We start from the raw sequence: 18,234 nt of genomic DNA on the forward strand, positions 1-18,234 counted from the left end.
TGACTAATTCGCGTAGAAACAGACAGGCAGGCGGAAAGACAGAAGGACGGACCTCTTGGGGACTTGTTAATGTCAACTCAAGAGGTGATCCTGATCAAGAATATACAATTTGCACACTTGGACTCTTTTGACAAAAATTATAATACCTTCTGCAAGGGTATAAAAATCATTAATTTATAGTATCCGTAAAATGTCGAGAATTATACAACTTTTATAAAAATTTAATGATAACCCCGCTATTTATTTTAAAATTGGCCTTCACAGTTGTGCTTCAAAAACCAAAACATGTAGCGGTAAAAAATTTTATTGTTTCAATTCAAAATAACTCAACAATATTTAAGTTCCCTTATTGTAGTTAACGTAGCTAAGTTTCATTTATTTATTTTTAGATTTTGGTAATCTAATCCAAAAATTTATGGTTTAGATTAGTTAATGCTATCACAAGAGCTTTATATTTCCTGCTTCATCTTTGCCCTTGAACCGGTGTCTAGAATGATTTCGATGGGAAAACTTTCATAATATTTGTAAAAATTTTAAATATTTATGTATAAGTATATTTTTATAAAATAATATACTAATAAAAAAAGGGGAAACAAAATATTTTTAAAACCCATATTTATAATCAAGAAAATAAAAAAATAAATTTTTATGTATGTACATAAAACTTCAATAATTGTTAATGACTAATTGTAACGACTATTTTTTTTTGTACCTTGAACTATACGTAGTTATGACATCACACTAGGGTTTTGGTTTCAGATTGGTAAAGGCTAATCAAAAATTCATATCGTATCAATTAAAAAATATTTGAGATTATAGCTTTATAAACATGAAACTAAAGGCTTTGTAGAACAGTTAACTTTCAAAGCGGAACGAAATTTGATCGCTAAGAGGTTAGTCTGCAATTGTCGAACTTTTTAGGAAATTTTAAGTAAAAGGTTTATATAATATATTATTTATATGTATATTGTATGTATAGTAGGTGTAGTTTTTTTTATTAACTAAAGATTTTAATAAAAGATTGATTTTTATTTTTTATACCCTTGCAGAGGATATTAAAATTTTGATCAATAGTGTGAAACACAGAAAAAAAAAACAACTGGGACCCTATAGTATGAAGATCTCCGACCTAAATAGGAGTATATTTTTGATGAGGATCACCTCCTGAGTTGATATAAGCATTTCTATCTGTCTGACTTTTTGTTTCTACGCAAACTAGTCCCTCAGTTTAAAACAAAGCTTGCAAAAAACGTTATTAATTTGAAGGTCATCCCAAAAATATATATTGTTTTTTTTTTTACTTTATTAATTTTATAAAAGCGAACACTTATATAGTTGTCATTAAAAGACACTTTTGCAGAAAGCATGTTATTAAAAGTGTTGTGCTAAAGTGTTACAGAGAGACCTGATTTTCTCTTCTGTTAATAACATCTGTCTGACCGAAGGAATTTGAAATCAAGAATAAGAACGTAAAGCTAACTTCGGGCGGAGCCGAAGCTTATATACCCTTAAAGTTAAGATTGGATATATATCGCAAATATCAGGTAAAGTTGGCCGATCTTTATGAGAACTTAAGTTTGTATTTTGTTTGTTATATTTGGGTTATTAACAGACCTATTGTCAAACCTCTTCATCTTTGTTTTCCAGTTTGAAAGTAAATTCTAATTCAAAACTGTCATCGAAATCTGTCCGTCTGTTCGTATAACGCCTGCCCTTTTGTAGAGCTTTATAAAGCTATTTAATAGAGCTATTTTTATAGAGCTATTTAATTTGGCATGGAGACTCCTACAATGCTCACGCAGTTCAAGTTTGTTTCAAAATTTGCCAAGCCCCCTCCCGCGAATCACGAATTTCTGTAGCTCCAGTACAGAAAGATTTTTTGCAAAACTTATGATGCCAAACTATTTTTATAGTTAATATATATCTGAAAATCAAACTTCATCCAAATCGGGAGTTTTTTAAAGGGGATATACCCATATGTGCACAGTATTCCATACAAACGGGCTAAAATTTAAACGCCTAGATCTAGAAGACTATGAGAGATAGAACTATCCGATTTGGATTTTCACCTCGTATGGTATCCGCGCAAATCAAATTTATGCCAAAATTTGTTTTTATGCCAAACTGTTCCAATGGATAATTTACAACTATAAATCAAAAACAAGAAAGCAAAGCTAACTTCGGGCGGAGCCGAAGTTGATATACCCTTGCAGTTAAAACCGGATATATATCGCAAACATCGGATAGAGTTGGCCGATCCTTATGATTACATCATAATAAAACCAATTAATTACAATAAAAAATCTAAAAAAAAGTTCCAAGCTTCTATCTTCAAAAATACGAAAGTTGATATTTCTACCAAATACCATTTCCGATCGTTCAGTTACATGGCAGCTATAGCATATAGTCGGCCGATCCTAATGAAATTTCGTAGGTCGGATTAACTGGCCAAAAATATAATCTGTACCAAGTTCCAGCTTTCTATCTTCAAAAACACGAAAGTTGGGTCATTTCTGATCGTTCAGTTATATGTTATATGGCAGCTATAAGATATAGTCGGCCGATCCTTATGAAATTTGGCATGTCGTAATGTGTTGCCAAAAATAGCTCTCATGTCAAATTTGAAATCTCTAACTCTAAAAACACCAAAGTTATACCATTTCCGATCAATCAGTTATATGGCAGCTATAGGATATAGTCGGCCGATCCCGGCCGTTCCGACTTATATACTGCGTGCAAGGGAAAGACGGGTGTGTGCAAAGTTTCAAGTCGATAGCTTTAAAACTGAGAGACTAGTTTGCGTAGAAACAGACAGACGGACAGACGGTCAGACGGACAGACGGACAGACGGACATGCTCATATCAACTCAGGAGGTGATCCTGATCAAGAATATATATACTTTATAGGGTCGGAGATGGCTCCTTCACTGCGTTGCACACTTTTGGACAAAATTATAATACCCTCTGCAAGGGTATAAAAATCACCCAAATCGAAAAATTTTCAGAGGAGCTATAGATGCGCTTTTTGGTCTGCTTCTCTAATGAATTATAAGCATGGCCGTACGGGGGTGCAGTTGTTATTTTGCATAAGCACAAAAGTATGCAACAAAAATTTTTTGCTGAGAATCCATACCGATAAGTTTAAACTTAAAGTTTAATTAAACTATGGGCTTGTGTCTTTCTATCGCTCTTCTCTAAGGGATTGTCATGGAAAAATTAACACAGGGCTATGATCTCGGTGTCCTATCAGACTCCAATATGGGGTACATCAGGACCGCATAGAATCCGTTTAAAAGAATTTCTGAACATTTTTACTTAGAGGTCTTAACTGGGATGCAAATCTTCATCTTCCATCATTTAGTAGCAGACTCTTACTAATAAACTTACCAACCTTAACAAATCGTAGGACAATGCTGGGTGTAGTTTTTCTACATAACCTTATCAATGGTTATGTCGACAGCCAGCATTTACATACACGCTTAAATTTTAACATTCCTAATAGAAGGACTAGAAACTTTAGTTCTCTATTCCATAGCCATTTAAGTCCTTCAAGTACTTAAAATTAGCTTACTAACTCCTCTCAGCTTAACAAATATTAAATAGCTTAATAAATACTATTAAATCGTTTCTCGAGCGCCCCACTTCTGTGCCTCTGAGCTTTAAAAAGAATACAGGAATGCTAGATGTTGCTCTTATTGATGCACAAACCATTTCCAAAGTTGTGAAAGACGGCGAAAAAAATATCCGTCGATTTCTGTATACCTTATAAGGTCTCCAAACCTTCTTCCTGTTACTGATATTCACACAAATACAATATACCCTTGTATTTTTAGAGTACAGAATATACATATACTGTGTTTATGCGATGCCGAATTCACGCGTTTATTTCACGATTTCAGCCCATTCTTGTGCATAAACGTTATTTGACGAGTTTGGAAATGCACGAAAGTTGACTATGAATTCAGCCTCAAAGAATGAATTAATGATGCGCAATCAACTTAACGATATACCAATCAGGTGTCAACGCCGTGCATAATAATTAATGCATAAAAGTATTATTTTTGATAAATTTTCCGGTTTGTAATTGCCGATTGTGAAGGAAGAATTTAAGTTTATCCATCTCGTTGCTTGGTTTGTTTACTTTTGTAAAAGTCCGCCCAGATTAATATTCCAGACTAAACATAGTAATCTATATATTTTAAAATTTTGTACCCATACTCCTACAAAACGGCTATACCGATTCTCATGAAATTTTGTGAGCGTATTGAATGATTGTCAGTCATCGGGGCCATCTAAATTAAAACGTTTTTCAACAATAAAAACAACAGAACGCCAATCATGAGTGTTAGTTTGAACATTTCACGTCATGTATTATTTCTCGAATTGAAGCCTTTTTCTTTGCGTGTTGCATTCAGCGAAGGGTTTTTATACCCTTGCAGAGGGTATTATAATTTTGCCCAAAAGTGTGCAACGCAGTGAAGGAGACATCTCCGACCCTATAAAGTATATATATTCTTGATCAGGATCACCTCCTAAGTTGATATGAGCATGTCCGTCTGTCCGATTCTACGCAAACTAGTCTCTCAGTTTTAAAGCTATCGACTTGAAACTTTGCACACACCCTTCTTTCCTTTGCACGCAGTCTATAAGTCGGAACGACCGGGATCGGCCGACTATATCCTATAGCTGCCATTTAACTGATTGATCGGAAATGGTATAACTTTGGTGTTTTAAGAGTTAGAGTCAAAGAGTCAAATTTGACATGAGTGCTATTTTTGGCAAAACATTACGACATGCCAAATTTCATAAGGATCGGCCGACTATATCCTATAGCTGCCATATAACTGAACGATCGGAAATGACCCAACTTTCGTGTTTTTGAAGATAGAAAGCTGGAACTTGGTACAGATTCTATTCTATATTCCGGTTTTAATTGCAAGGGTATATCAACTTCGGCTCCGCCCGAAGTTAGCTTTCCTTTCTTTTTTTTTTTATTTTTAAACGGTTTAGGTATTCTGCATTTCTGATTGTACGCTGAACAGTTGAAAGGCTTGCTTTCCTTCGGCTAATTCCTTAATCTTGGCTGCAGACTTAGTCGAATTTTACGGAATTCTAACAATTTTGCGTACTGCTTGTTCAGATAGTGCTCTTTTTTTCCTTTGAAGTTTTTTTTCATATTCCTCTGGATCTTTTAAATATCTATCAACAGTCCCGGAGCTGCAATTTCTCTTTTTGGCAATATTTCGATTGGATAGTCCTTGCGAGTGAAAAAAGTCTACTTTTTGACTTTCTAGTAAGCTCATAACAACAGGTTTTCCCATTTTTATACCCTTGCAGAGAGTATTATAATTTTGGTCAAAAGTGTGCAACGCAGTGAAGGAGGCATCTCCGACCCTATAAAGTATATATATTCTTGATCAGGATCACCTCCTGAGTTGATATAAGCATGTCCGTCTGTCCGCCTGTCTGTCTGTTTCTACGCGAACTAGTCTCTTAGTTTTAAAGCTATCGACTTGAAACTTTGCACACATCCAGAAGGAAAGAATTCTTTTCCACGCAGTATATAAGTCGGAACGACCGGGATCGGCCGACTATATCCTATAGCTGCCATATAACTGGTTGATCAGAAATGTTTTAACTTCGTAGTTAGAGAGTTAGAGCTAGAGAGTTCAAATTTTACAAATTTTTTGGCAAAATAATACGACATGCGACAATTTCACAAGGGTCGGCGGACTATATCCTATAACTCCCATATAACTGAACGACCGGAAATGACCCAACTGTCGGGGTTTGGAAGATAGAAAGCTGGAACTTAGTACAGATTATATTTTTTCAGTTAATACGACCTACCAAATTTCATAACGATCAGACGACTATATCTTATAGCTGCCATATAACTGAACGATCGAAAATGGTATTTGGTAGAAATACCAATTTTGGTATTTTTGAAGATAGAAGCTTGGGACTTTTTATACCATTGCAAACGGTATTATAACTTTGTTCAAAAGTGTGCAACGCAGTGAAGGACACATCTCCGACCCTATATAGTATATATATTCTTGATCAGGATCACCTTCTGAGTTGATATGAGCATGTCCGTCTGTCTGTCCGTCTGTATGTCCGTCTGTGTGTCTGTCTGTCAGTTTCTACGCGAACTAGTCTCTCAGTTTTAAATCTATCGACTTGAAACTTTGCACACACCCTTCTTTCCTTTGCACGCAGTATATAAGTCGGAACGACCGGGTACGGCCGACTATATCCAATAGCTGTCATATAACTGATTGATTGGAAATGGAATAACTATGGTTTTTTTTGAGTTAGGGAGTTCAAATTTTACATGAGAGCTTTTTTTTGGCAAAATAATACGACATGCCAAAAATTTCATAAGGATCGGCCGACTATATCCTATAGCTGTCATATTACTGGAAATGACCTGAATGATCGGAAATGACCCAACATTCGTTTTTTTGAAGATAGAAAACTGAAACTTAGTATATTAGATTAGATTATTAGATATTAGATTAGAGATTATATTTTTGGTCAGTTAATCCGACCTACCAAATTTTATAACGATCGGCTGTCTATATATCTTATAGCTGTCATATGACTGAACGATCGGAAATGGTTTTTGGTAGAAATACTAACTTTGGTATTTTTGAAGATAGAAGTTTGGGACTTTTTTTTAGATTTTGTATTATAATAAATTGGGTTATATTATCATATGCCCATAAGGATCGGACAACTCCGATGGACCCGATGTTTGCGATATATATCCGGTTTTAACTGCAAGGGTATATCAAGTTCGGCTCCGCCCGAAGTTAGCTTTCCTTTCTTGTTACTTTAAATATAGCTCTTATTTGTTTATATTTGAAATTTTCTCAATGCAAAAAACTGCACTTTTTTACGCAAGAAAAAGAAATATAAAGTGCGTCTATTCTATTGACCAAGAAAAATTTGACTTGTTTTAAGTTGCTTGAAGAAAATTTTTAAAAACAAATCTTATGTTATATTTTTTTTATATTTAATATTATAATTGAAGTATTATTAAATAACCAAAGTTCTTGCATATTTACTTTTAGTCAATAATTATTAAAATAAAAAATATAAAACAAATTTGCTTGGAAAACTGAGTGCGTCTAACCCAAGACCAGCTGTGTATATATATGTAGATAAGTCTAGAACTGAGTAAATTTTTTACAGAAATTATAAAGTCATCTGGTGGCAAAACAACGTTTGACGGGTAAGGTAGTAGATAGACAGGGTGCCTAATACTATATTATATTATATTTGACAGAAGCGTTCAAAAAATATATTATTTTTACAGCAAGATTTAGAAAGTCACTTTAATTTTCGTTTTAAGGGGGGACATCTGAGTAGAGTTTTGAAAAAATCGAAAAATTTTTTTTTCGCTTAAAAAATTCTTTAGCGTCTTAAAAATAACATATCAAAAGATAGAGTCCGGCCAAAGTGTCTAAGTGTCGAAATTTTCCATTCTGCGGCGAGGCTCACAGATATATCCCACAGTACTTAAAACTTTAAACGCGTTTTTTCTCGAAACCGTTTATTTTGAGTTGGCCGAACATATAAATCGAACAACTCAACCTATCAATCTAAAATTTTGACAGTATACTCAGAATACCTATGTCAAGTTGTCAAAAAAAAATCAAGTTTGGTTAGTTTCTGTACATTAACGGCTATCGACACACGTAGGATTTTTTTATATTTCTTACTTTTTTTTTTATCAACAATTTTGTGACGTTTTTTGTTCGTGAAAATTGAAAATTTTTTTCAATCACTCACCATTATGGAAAAAATCAATATATCGAAAAAATCCTACGTGTGTCGATAGCCGTTGATGTACAGAAACTAACCAAACTTGATTTTTTGTTCTATATCAAAAGTTAAGGACGTTAGGTGTTCGGCCATGGACCCCTTCAAAAAAATAGGGCCTACGAATAAAGGCTGCAGAGCCGCCATTTTGTTTTCGATTTATTAAAAAAAAAAATTTATTTTGTATTTTAAATATAATATAATAAAACCGATTGGCTATAAAATTTTCGATTGGCTTTTTCATTTGGCCAAAAAAAAATTCCAGAAAAACCGCATTTTTTCGCCTGATACGCAGATGTCCCCCCTTAAATAAATAAAGGTAAAAAAATTTAAGTAGTTCATTTTATTTTTCTGTTTTATAGATATTCCAAAAGACACAAGGGCTTGTCCAGTTTTGAACAACGAAATGTCTGTACTATCAAAATATGTTGATCGGATTTCCGAAACATGTGAACACAATGGAGTAACAAAAAAAGCGTTTAGCTATGCTTTAGTTACCAGCGCTTTAGTTGCTCTTACAATTAAAGTCACTATTCCTTTCGTAAAAAATACGCAATCAAAAATATTAAAAAAGGGAAAAGGAAATTATAACGTTAAGACTCTAACGCCGTTGGAAATCAATAGTTCTGATGAAGATTTGAAGCTTGCAGAGGCGGAAAAATTACTAGTTGCTCAACAGCTAAAAAAAAAAAAAAATTCCATCGAGCCTGGGTTAAACCATGATTTTTTTAAGCAACTTGGTGTCTTGGGAAAAATAATGATTCCCCAGACATTGTGCTATGAAACTGGATTACTTAGCGTACACACCATTTGCTTGATTTCTCGGACATTTCTAAGTATCTATGTGGCGGCGTTGGAGGGAGCTCTTGTAAAATTTATAGTCCGAAAGGATGTTAAACAATTTTTATATGTCTTACTTAAATGGTTTGGAATTGCCATCCCAGCTACATTTGTAAACTCAATGATACGATTTTTGGAATGTAAATTGGCTCTTGCCTTTAGGTAAGATGATGAATCTTTTGACTGCCATTAAAAATTTAAATACATTTTTTACTTAGAACCAGACTTGTGCGGCATTCTTATCGGCTATATTTTAAGAATCAAAACTACTATAGAGTTTCGAATTTAGATAGCCGCATTGAAAACGCAGATCATAGGTAAGTTAAAAATAAATATATTAATACTAGTATTTACCTTCTCTGAAAATTCTTTAAAATTAAAAAATATTGCAGTAAAAAAGTTCAATGAATTTCAAAATTTTTAGTGTTATACTGGTTTATCTTTTAATGTTATACACTTTTAAAATGTTTTGTCTTAATTTGTCAGATTTAGTAAATTGTAAAAGGGGAAAGATTCAATTATCATCAGAACTTTCGCCGCTTCTGGACGTGCATTTCAATAGATCTTCGGTCTTCCCATTTCCGCGCAATAAAGTTGGTACCGCGGCATTAAATTCACTATAGATTTGTAAATCTACGTAAAACAAATTTATACACAAGTCTATTCGGACTATACGGACAATTGTTTCTGAAATTTAATTATTTGCGGCTCAAAGTTTTTTTGTTTTTTGCTTGATACATTGCTGTATAAATGCATTAATCTGAATCAAGTGGTACAACGGCCTACATAAGGGTCCGCAAGATTATCAGAGGATGTTTTCTTACCACTCGGGCCTCCTCGAGACGTGTTTTCCATTTGCTATAGCTGTAACAGATACTTGGCCTAATACACCAAACAGAAAATTCTCGTTCAAAACTACTCTAGCTACCATTTTGATCGTTCCTCTTTTGCTGGTGGTGTTCTCATTGTTGTAAAAAATAAATTTTTCTTCGAGTTGATTACGTGTTATAACACACCTGAAATCGAATTTGTTGCGGGTTACATGATATTGCTGACATGCTGACATAAAACGTCCCGATATCGCTCCCTGAGGATTCACACCCTCCCCACGGTTTCAGTATAAGGGTCTACTGACTCTTCTCCAGAAGCTAATGGTCAAAATGGTCCAGCAAAACAGAAGTGTTTAAAAAAAACTTATTTCAATAGTATCAGATAGTTTTCCATATTGACTAGAATTTTCTTCAGTTTCAGTGACATTAAAAATCCTACTAAAGCTTTTTATGAAGTTTTTGTAAAATTTACCATTAATAACGTTTTTCCTGAATTTTCGTCCACAATGTTATATAAGTCACCTTGATTTACTACAGAAACAGGTTTACAAGGATAAAAACAAAAAGTCTAGGTTATAAAAAAGTTTTTAAAATTATTTTTATATTGTCAATTGTTTTGAATATATGTCCATCCGTAAACACTTTATCGACCTAAGCATTCTGTGCTACAAATTCTATTAGTCGATACCAGAATTAAAGCTTTTTTTTTTTAACATTGGTTTTATTTCTTGAATTTCTCTTTGCGAGACTAACAAGAGGTGTATCAAATCACCACCCGGTGCGCTGCAGTATTCTCGCTGTTCGAAGGCTGAGCGTATTTCGGATATTAATCTGTTCTTCGGAAGCCAAAATGGTGTGCCGGGATCTTTAAAATCTTTAAAGCCATTTTTTTTCTTTGTTATATATATAATAAAAATATATAATGTTTTACTTTTTAGGCTAAAAAACTATTTTTATATATCGACCGACCCATGTATCGCCCGATACATGTCCGATGTATCCACTTTAAACTTAGGTCACAATTTTATTCTTTGCACGAACGATACAATTCGGAACGGCCGGGATCGGCCGACTCTAACCTATAGCTGTCAAATAACTTTAACTGTCATATAACTATAACTGTCTGTTATAGGATAACTCCAGGGGTTTGAGTTTTGTTTGGTTTTTATTTCGAAGGAGCAGCTGAGGTGCCGCTCCAACGATCAAAATGTCTCTATTCTTTTACAATATTTTTTAAGTCTAAGTAAGGCTAAGTCTCGTAGCTGCGCTGCTCGCAGGCGGCGGCAGAGAGACGGCTATGTACTTATGTATAAAGGAATATAATAATATACGTTGTTATGCGCTCTCAAGTGGAGGCGCGAGGGGTATGCTGACACTAGAACTTTCTGTGTTCGGGCTAAGCCATAACGATCGGTTCATATTTCGGCCACTTAGGGTTTATGACCGGGACTTTGGATTATGTAAACACTGCAACAAAGTGTTACAGTGCGCACCCTTAAGGTACTCTCGGTACAGTGGGTATTAAATATATGTGCATACTACATCTCCCTCCTTTTAAAAAAATTACGTAATATAATGAAGTTATTTTTATAATAAAAATTTCTAATTAATACATCTTTTTTTTTTTTTTATTTTTTGTTGTTTTATGTTGTTAGAATCAAAGAAAATGAAATTATTAAAAGAATATGTGTATTTTTTTATCTATGTATGTATGTGTGTCTTTGTATGGCCATACTAAGTGCAATTTATGAAATAAAAATTTGTAATCTATCCTTATGAACTGTTTGTTTCTTACGTTTATTATTTGTTATTACTATGTTATCTCTATCTTGTATTTCCGTTACTATATACGGACCTATATATTTAGGATCTAACTTATGACCTGTCTCGTTTTTTAATAAAACTTTGTCACCTACTGATATATCTATATCCCTTACTTTATGATCGTATAGTAGTTTACTTCTATTCTTAATTGCTTCTAACATAACTCCAGCTCTTTTAAAGGCTACTTCTAATCTATACTTACTCTCCTTAGCATAGTCATCTATATTATATCTATATCATATAGTGCTATAGTGCATAGATATGTAAGATCGTATGTATTCATTGAAAGTTCTATGACTACTTTCTATTGTTTCAACTGTCTGGTGGTGGTGTGCTGTGGATGTAATATTTTCAATATTTAAATATTTGCACAAATCGTCTATATTTGAATTCTTATATTCTGTTCCCATGTCCGTAATGAACGTCGTCATTGGACCGTACTCCAGGATAAAAGATTCAAATATTGCTTCAGCGACAGTATTAAAATTTTTATTCGGAACAGGTATGGCAACTTAATACTTAGTTAAATCACATATTAAAGTGACTGCATACTCATTGCCATTTTCTGGTTTTGGCAGTGGACCGATAGTGTCCCTATCACTCTGTCGAAAGCATTTATTGGTGTGTCTGTAATTGTTAAAGGGGTGATTAGTTATTTTGGATTTCTGGCATTTTTGACATTTTCTTACGAACTCAGTTATATCTTTAGACATGCTTTTCTAGTAATAGTGTCTTTTTACTTTGGCCAAAGTTTTTGATATGCCAGTATGACCTCCTTGAATTGGATCATCATGAAATGTAGACAAAATTGCTTCTTTTTCTTTTAAATTTGTTATTTGGGTCACCGGGTTGAGTAGCGCTACTCTTAATATTTTCAATATTTTATTGCCCATTAATTTAAATTTATCTATTGAATTATATTCAAAGATATTTTTCCACGGTGCCACTTTGAGTTGGCTGATTATATATTTATACCGGCTTGCATTTCAAGCCTTTGGAAAAATTGATCTAAATCAATAACTCCATTAGTATATAAATCTCTAACATCATATCTTGCAGTAATTTTTCTGCCTTGTTTAAATAAACATAACATATTTTTTATCTGCAAGGTCACTACTTTCACTAGAAGCTTTATTCAACGTTTGCATTGGCAATTCTTGTTCTTGATTTTCCGCGTGGAATTTTTGTCTACTTTGATATCTAGTAGTGACTTTTTAATATATTTCTAGTTGTATTTTGTAGATCTTTGATGGTTATCCTTAATAACGCATCAGCTACATGATTATCTTTTCCCTTTAAATATTCGACTGTAAAGTCGTATTCTTCTAGTTCGAGCCTCATACGTGTCAGTTTAGAACTGGGATTGGTCATTGAGAAAAGGTATATTAAAGGTCTATGGTCTGTTCTTATTAAGAAATGTGTTCCATATATATGTTGTCTGAAATGTAATATCGCCCAGTGAATTGCAGCTAATTCCTGCTCAGTAGTACATTTGTTACTTTCACCTTTTGTAAATGCTCTTGATGCGTATGCAATGGGAAGTTGGAGACCATTATGATTTTGAGTTAAAACCGCTCCAAATGCTTGCTTACTTGCATCTGTTATTTTACAGAATTCTTTAGTGAAATCTGGATATTGTAGCAAGGTAGGTTCCATAAGTTTTGTTTTTAAATATTGAAATGCACACTCATCCGTCCATTTAAAAGGAACATTCTTTTTACATAATCTTGTTATATGCCGTGAATAGTCGGCGAAATTTTGTGGCGAAATGCTACGAAACGTCTAGCACTGTCCGCGTCGTGCGGAACTGGGTAGTTCATAATGACATCGTATTTCTTGTCATCTGGAAGTATTCCTTTATCAGTGCATTTATGACCTAGAAAAGTCACTTCATTCATAAAAAATGAACATTTTTCTGGATGTAGCTTTAGGTTGAATTTCCTACATTTCTCAAAAACATCTGTTAAGTTTTTAAGCATATGTTTTTCGGAACAACCGATTACTATTAAGTCATCCATATAAAGAAACGCTTGAGAAGGTTCTAGACCAGAGAACGCAATAGTCATCATACTCTGAAACAAATTAGGAGCTATTTTTAATCTGAAGGGTAATCGCTTGAAGCGATATGAGCCGTTGCTCGTTGAAAAAGACGTTATATCTCTTGAACCTTTTTCTAGTTAAATTTGATGGAATCCTGACATTAAGTCAAGACATGAAAAGTATTTTGCTCGACCTAGTTGATCTAAAATATCATCAATTCTAGGTAATGGGAATTTTTCAGATAGTAATTTTTTATTATTCTGTCGATAGTCAATTACTAATCACCATTTCTTTGCATTTGATCCGGGGGATGATTTCTTAGGAACAAGTAACAATGGGCTATTATATTCGGATACTGACGGTTCGACAATCCCGTCTGAGATTAATTTGTATACCCTTGCAGAGGGTATTATAATTTTGTCCATAAGTGTGCAACGCAGTGAAGGAGACATCTCCGACCCTATAAAGTATATATATTCTTGATCAGAATCACCTCCTGAGTTGATATGAGCATGTCCGTCTGTCCGTCTGTCCGTCTGACCGTCTGTCCGTCTGTCTGTTTCTACGCAAACTAGTCTCTCAGTTTTAAAGCTATCGACTTGAAACTTTGCACACACCCTTCTTTCCTTTGCACGCAGTATATAAGTCGGAACGGACGGGATCGGCCAACTATATCCTATAGCTGCCATATAACTGATTGATCGGAAATTTTTGAAGATAGAAAGCTGGAACTTGGTACAGATTATATTTTTGGCCAGTTAATCCGACCTACGAAATTTCATTAGGATCGGCCGACTATATCCTATAGCTGCCATGTAACTGAACGATCGGAAATGGTATTTGGTAGATTTGGTAGATCGGATAGAAGCTTGGAACTTTTTTTTAGATTTTTTATTATAATTAATTGGTTTTATTGTGATGTAATTATAAGGATCGGCCAACTATATCCGATGTTTGCGATATATATCCGGTTTTAACTGCAAGGGTATATCAACTTCGGCTCCGCCCGAAGTTAGCTTTGCTTTCTTGTTCTACTTGTTTTTGTATTTCGTTCACCTGACTATGTGGGCTTCGATAGTTCTTTATATAAACTGGTTCATCATCTTTTAATCTCAGTTTCTGTTTATAAAAATTATTTGTGGTTATAGGCTAGTAAGCTGAGACTTGAACTGTGGAGGGAAGTTTTTTGACAGTTGTGATAGTACGGATTTTTTTCTATTGTCTGGATTTGTGTTGACTACATCGTAGTTCGAAAGTGATTCATATGTTAGATTATCTGTACGCACTACTTGGTTGGTATTTGTTGTGTTTAATAGTCTTATAAAGGCATTATTGGATGTTACTATGGAATTTGCAACGTAAATACCATGTTGAATTTCCTGATTTGGAATTAATGCACTGTCTGCTTTTGAATTAAGTTCAATTTTCCGAATAACTTGGGATCTTGCTGGCAGAAGTATTGAATTATTGCCAGAACTATGAGCTATTGGTACTTTAATTGGAAATTTTAAATTATTGGGTCTAATTATAAGCCAATCTTCAGATGGCTTGAAGTCTAATTGACAGTTGTATTTTTTGATAAAGTCGATGCCTATTATTCCATCGCATGGAATTGGGAAATGTGAATTTAGAATATGAAAATCGTGTGGAATTATGTATTTGGTTGTCTGTATCTCTATAGAAACTAAACCTTTGGATTTTATTATTTCTTGACTTATGCCTTTTATGTCTATGATGTAATAATTTTGGATGTTTGGGAAGTTATCCGTAGTTTCTTTTAAAATGGAAATGTCTGCACCTGTGTCTATTAAAAATATAAGTTCTTTCCCAGTAGCTACATTAAAAAATGAAACGAATATATTTTGGCTGAGATTAATGGTGTGAACTCTGACTTCATTTATTGTTGAGTATTTAAAGGGTTTTGTGAGTTTTCCGATGTGTTTTGGTTATTATTTTGGGTCATTCTTACATTGCCTTGGTTATTTCTATTGTGGCCTCGGTTCGAGTTACCACTGCCTCTATAGTTTCCTCTATATGGGCCTCGCCCTCTATTGTTATTCTGATAATTGTTGTTATAATTATCGTTGTTGTAGTTATTGTGATTGTAGTTATTGTGATTACCACGAAAACTACCTCTATAACTGCCACGTCCGCGATTTGAGCCGCGCTGTGGATAATTCTTATAATATAGGACAGTGTTTGACTGCCCAGCCAGACTGTAGTACTGAATGTGCCAGCTAGCATGATAAGTTTTACCTTATCAATTGTGCAATTTTTAGTCATTGCTTTGACTGCATGCTGCATGGAACAACTCCTGGCTAGCTCTAAAGGTAACCCATCTGATATATATGCACCTTCTAAGGCTTTCGTCATCTGCTCAATTTCTTGTGTGTATTGGTTAGCAGTTTTATTGTGCTGCTGTAGGTTCATCAGCTTCGCTGATAATACCTCAACAGTTTCGCCTTTGATGTTGCTTCTTAGTCTGACAATCACCTCAGTAATTGTTGTTTCATTACCGATTAGATTCCTGGCGACACCTTTTAGCTTTGTTTTAATAATGGAAACACCTAATTCTTCGTGCTCGCCTTTTATTGATTGTATTATTTGTAAAGCATCAAAAAAACTTGTTAAATTTTTAGCCTTACCATTAAAACTGGTATAGGCTTAGATGCTGTATTAATAAAATCAATATTTGATTGTGCCATTGTGATGGATTTACTTATTTTGTTTTCTATTACACTCGAAGTATCTGAATCTGTAGAGTTATCCAGATCAGTGTATACCGCCGGAATAGTAAGATTATTTAAATCTTCATCTTCTATTTTGGGTTTACTTTGGGAAGCTCTTCTGACTCAGATTCGTTGGTTTCTGTTGATTCCGAGTCAGGTGCAGTGTCAACTGCTATTGGAGTGTTTAGAACGGTTGGTAATGATATTTCTAAACTGAACTTTTGTTTAACAAATATTAAATTAGATCGTAGTCGTATCAAATGTTTCGATACCTGTGACAAATGATCTTGATTTAATCTTTCCCTATGATCATGTATTAGCATTCGCGCTTCATTAAAGCACTCTACTAATATTTCAACGTGCTTCCTAACCGTGTTCTTTTGAATGGGTCTATTTTAAGTTAGAGACTTGTACGATCTGTCAAAATAAGTTTTAATTATTGATAACTTCTCGTACAATTAGTTCCAATCCATGCCTTTAGTTTGGCCATGCTTTGTAAAAAGAATTACGTAATATATTTTAATATTTATTTTCTGTTATTTAATTTTCTTAGATTTTAGGTGTTTACATTTATGTGTAATAATTTTTGTTTTTTCTGTTTTTTTTTATTTTTTAAACCCTTGCAGAGGGTATTATAATTTTGTCCAAAAGTGTGCAACGCAGTGAAGGGGACATCTCCGAAAACACATATATCTTCAAAAACACGAAAGTTAGGTCATTTCCGATCGTTCAGTTCTATGGCAGCTATAGGATATAGTCGGCCGATCCGGGCCGTTCCGACTTATAGACTGCGTGCAAAGGAAAGAAGGGTGTGTGCAAAGTTTCAAGATGATAGCCTTAAAACTGAGAGACTAGTTCGCGTAGAAACAGACAGACAGGCGGACAGACGGACATGCTCATATCAACTCAGGAAGTGATCCTGATCAAGAATATATATACTTTATAGGGTCGGAGATGTCTCCTTCACTGCGTTGCACAATTTTGACCAAAATTATAATACCCTCTGCAAGGGTATAAAAATATGCATCGTAGTGCAATCAAAAAAATTATGCAACGCAGTGCATGGGTAAAAAAAAAAAATTTTCAGCTCGGTTGGTTTCCTTTTTTCCCTCTACGTCAGCTGGTCGTCGCCGGTTTGGCTACGTTCAACAAAGTGTTACAGTGCGCATCCTTTAAGTACTCTCGGTACAGTGGGTATTCAATATATGTGCATACTACAAGTCACTTCGACATTCATTCATTCAAGCACTCATTTTCTCGCTGCATGTTTTTAAAAACATTTAAAACTGTGCTATATAACCAGTAAAACAATATTGCAGCATCAATATCTAAGCTGTCGTCTATGAGCGAAAAACTACCACCTTTTTATTGGCGAACATTTTATCCTTGCTGTTTCGACTTGCTGTTTACCGTGCATTCACCCCAGTAAACAATGGGATGCAGTGGTACACACTCTGCAAATTAATACTGGGAAAAAAATTAAATTTTTAAAGTTTTGTGCCGCTGCTAATTTAACGTTGAAACGTTGAATCCGTTCTTGGACTCCTTTGAATCCGGTTCCCCAAGCAGGGTGGTGTTTTTTTTTGGCGTCAAAGCCTCGTCGTAATGCTTGCGGATTTGCAGTGGATGTGCCTGGCTTTAAAAATGGTTAAAGCCACTTCAAATGCAATGCTAAGCGTTCGGCTGGAAGAATTGGAAGGACTAGGAGCTTATGGTTGCTCATAGGGAGCTGGCCAAACGGGATCTCGAAGAGCTAAGTAGCGAATTGTGCATTACATTCAACGGCTTGTCAAGGGAAGTAAGGTTTATTATTGATGAGGAAGTAAATTTCTTCTCAACTTTTTTTCGGTTAAGGCAGCCCCCGCAAATACCGTGCAAGCGTTCGTCCGTAGTTTCCAGACGTTGCCGCTTCCCACATTCAGCGGAGGCTTTTTCGAATGGCTTAATTTCCGGTCAATATTCTCAGCTATTTTAGATGCCAACCCGTTTATTGGCCGGGTTGAAAAACACCAGCGCTTGCGGTCCTGCTTGCGGATTCAGCGTTAAAAACAGTTCACTCACTCGAGTTGACAATCGGAAACTATGATGTGGCATTGGAACATAAGAGGTCTAGGAGCCGCCGTCTTATTTTTCAAGTGCAT

The 18,234-nt window shown here is 34.7% G+C and overlaps 1 protein-coding gene across 6 annotated transcripts in view; it reads left to right on the forward strand.

Moving 5' to 3' along the window:
* Abcd1 (ATP binding cassette subfamily D) overlaps positions 1–18,234 on the forward strand; it is a 100,888-nt gene that overhangs the window by 27,320 nt on the left and 55,334 nt on the right. For 4 of the 6 annotated variants that reach the window (XM_043213419.2, XM_070282353.1, XM_070282352.1 and 1 more), the window contains 2 exons: positions 8,193–8,832; positions 8,889–8,987. The exons of 1 other annotated variant lie outside the window; for it this stretch is intronic. In XM_043213419.2, the coding sequence (XP_043069354.1) occupies positions 8,237–8,832; positions 8,889–8,987 (695 nt within the window). In that variant the 5' untranslated portion in view covers positions 8,193–8,236. Of the gene's footprint in view, positions 1–875; positions 894–8,192; positions 8,833–8,888; positions 8,988–18,234 lie in introns of those variants that run through there. One more of the 6 variants, XM_043213420.2, reaches the window with a different exon arrangement.

The sequence above is a fragment of the Drosophila bipectinata genome, chromosome 4 (assembly GCF_030179905.1).
Source record: "Drosophila bipectinata strain 14024-0381.07 chromosome 4, DbipHiC1v2, whole genome shotgun sequence".
Lineage (NCBI taxonomy): Eukaryota > Metazoa > Arthropoda > Insecta > Diptera > Drosophilidae > Drosophila > Drosophila bipectinata.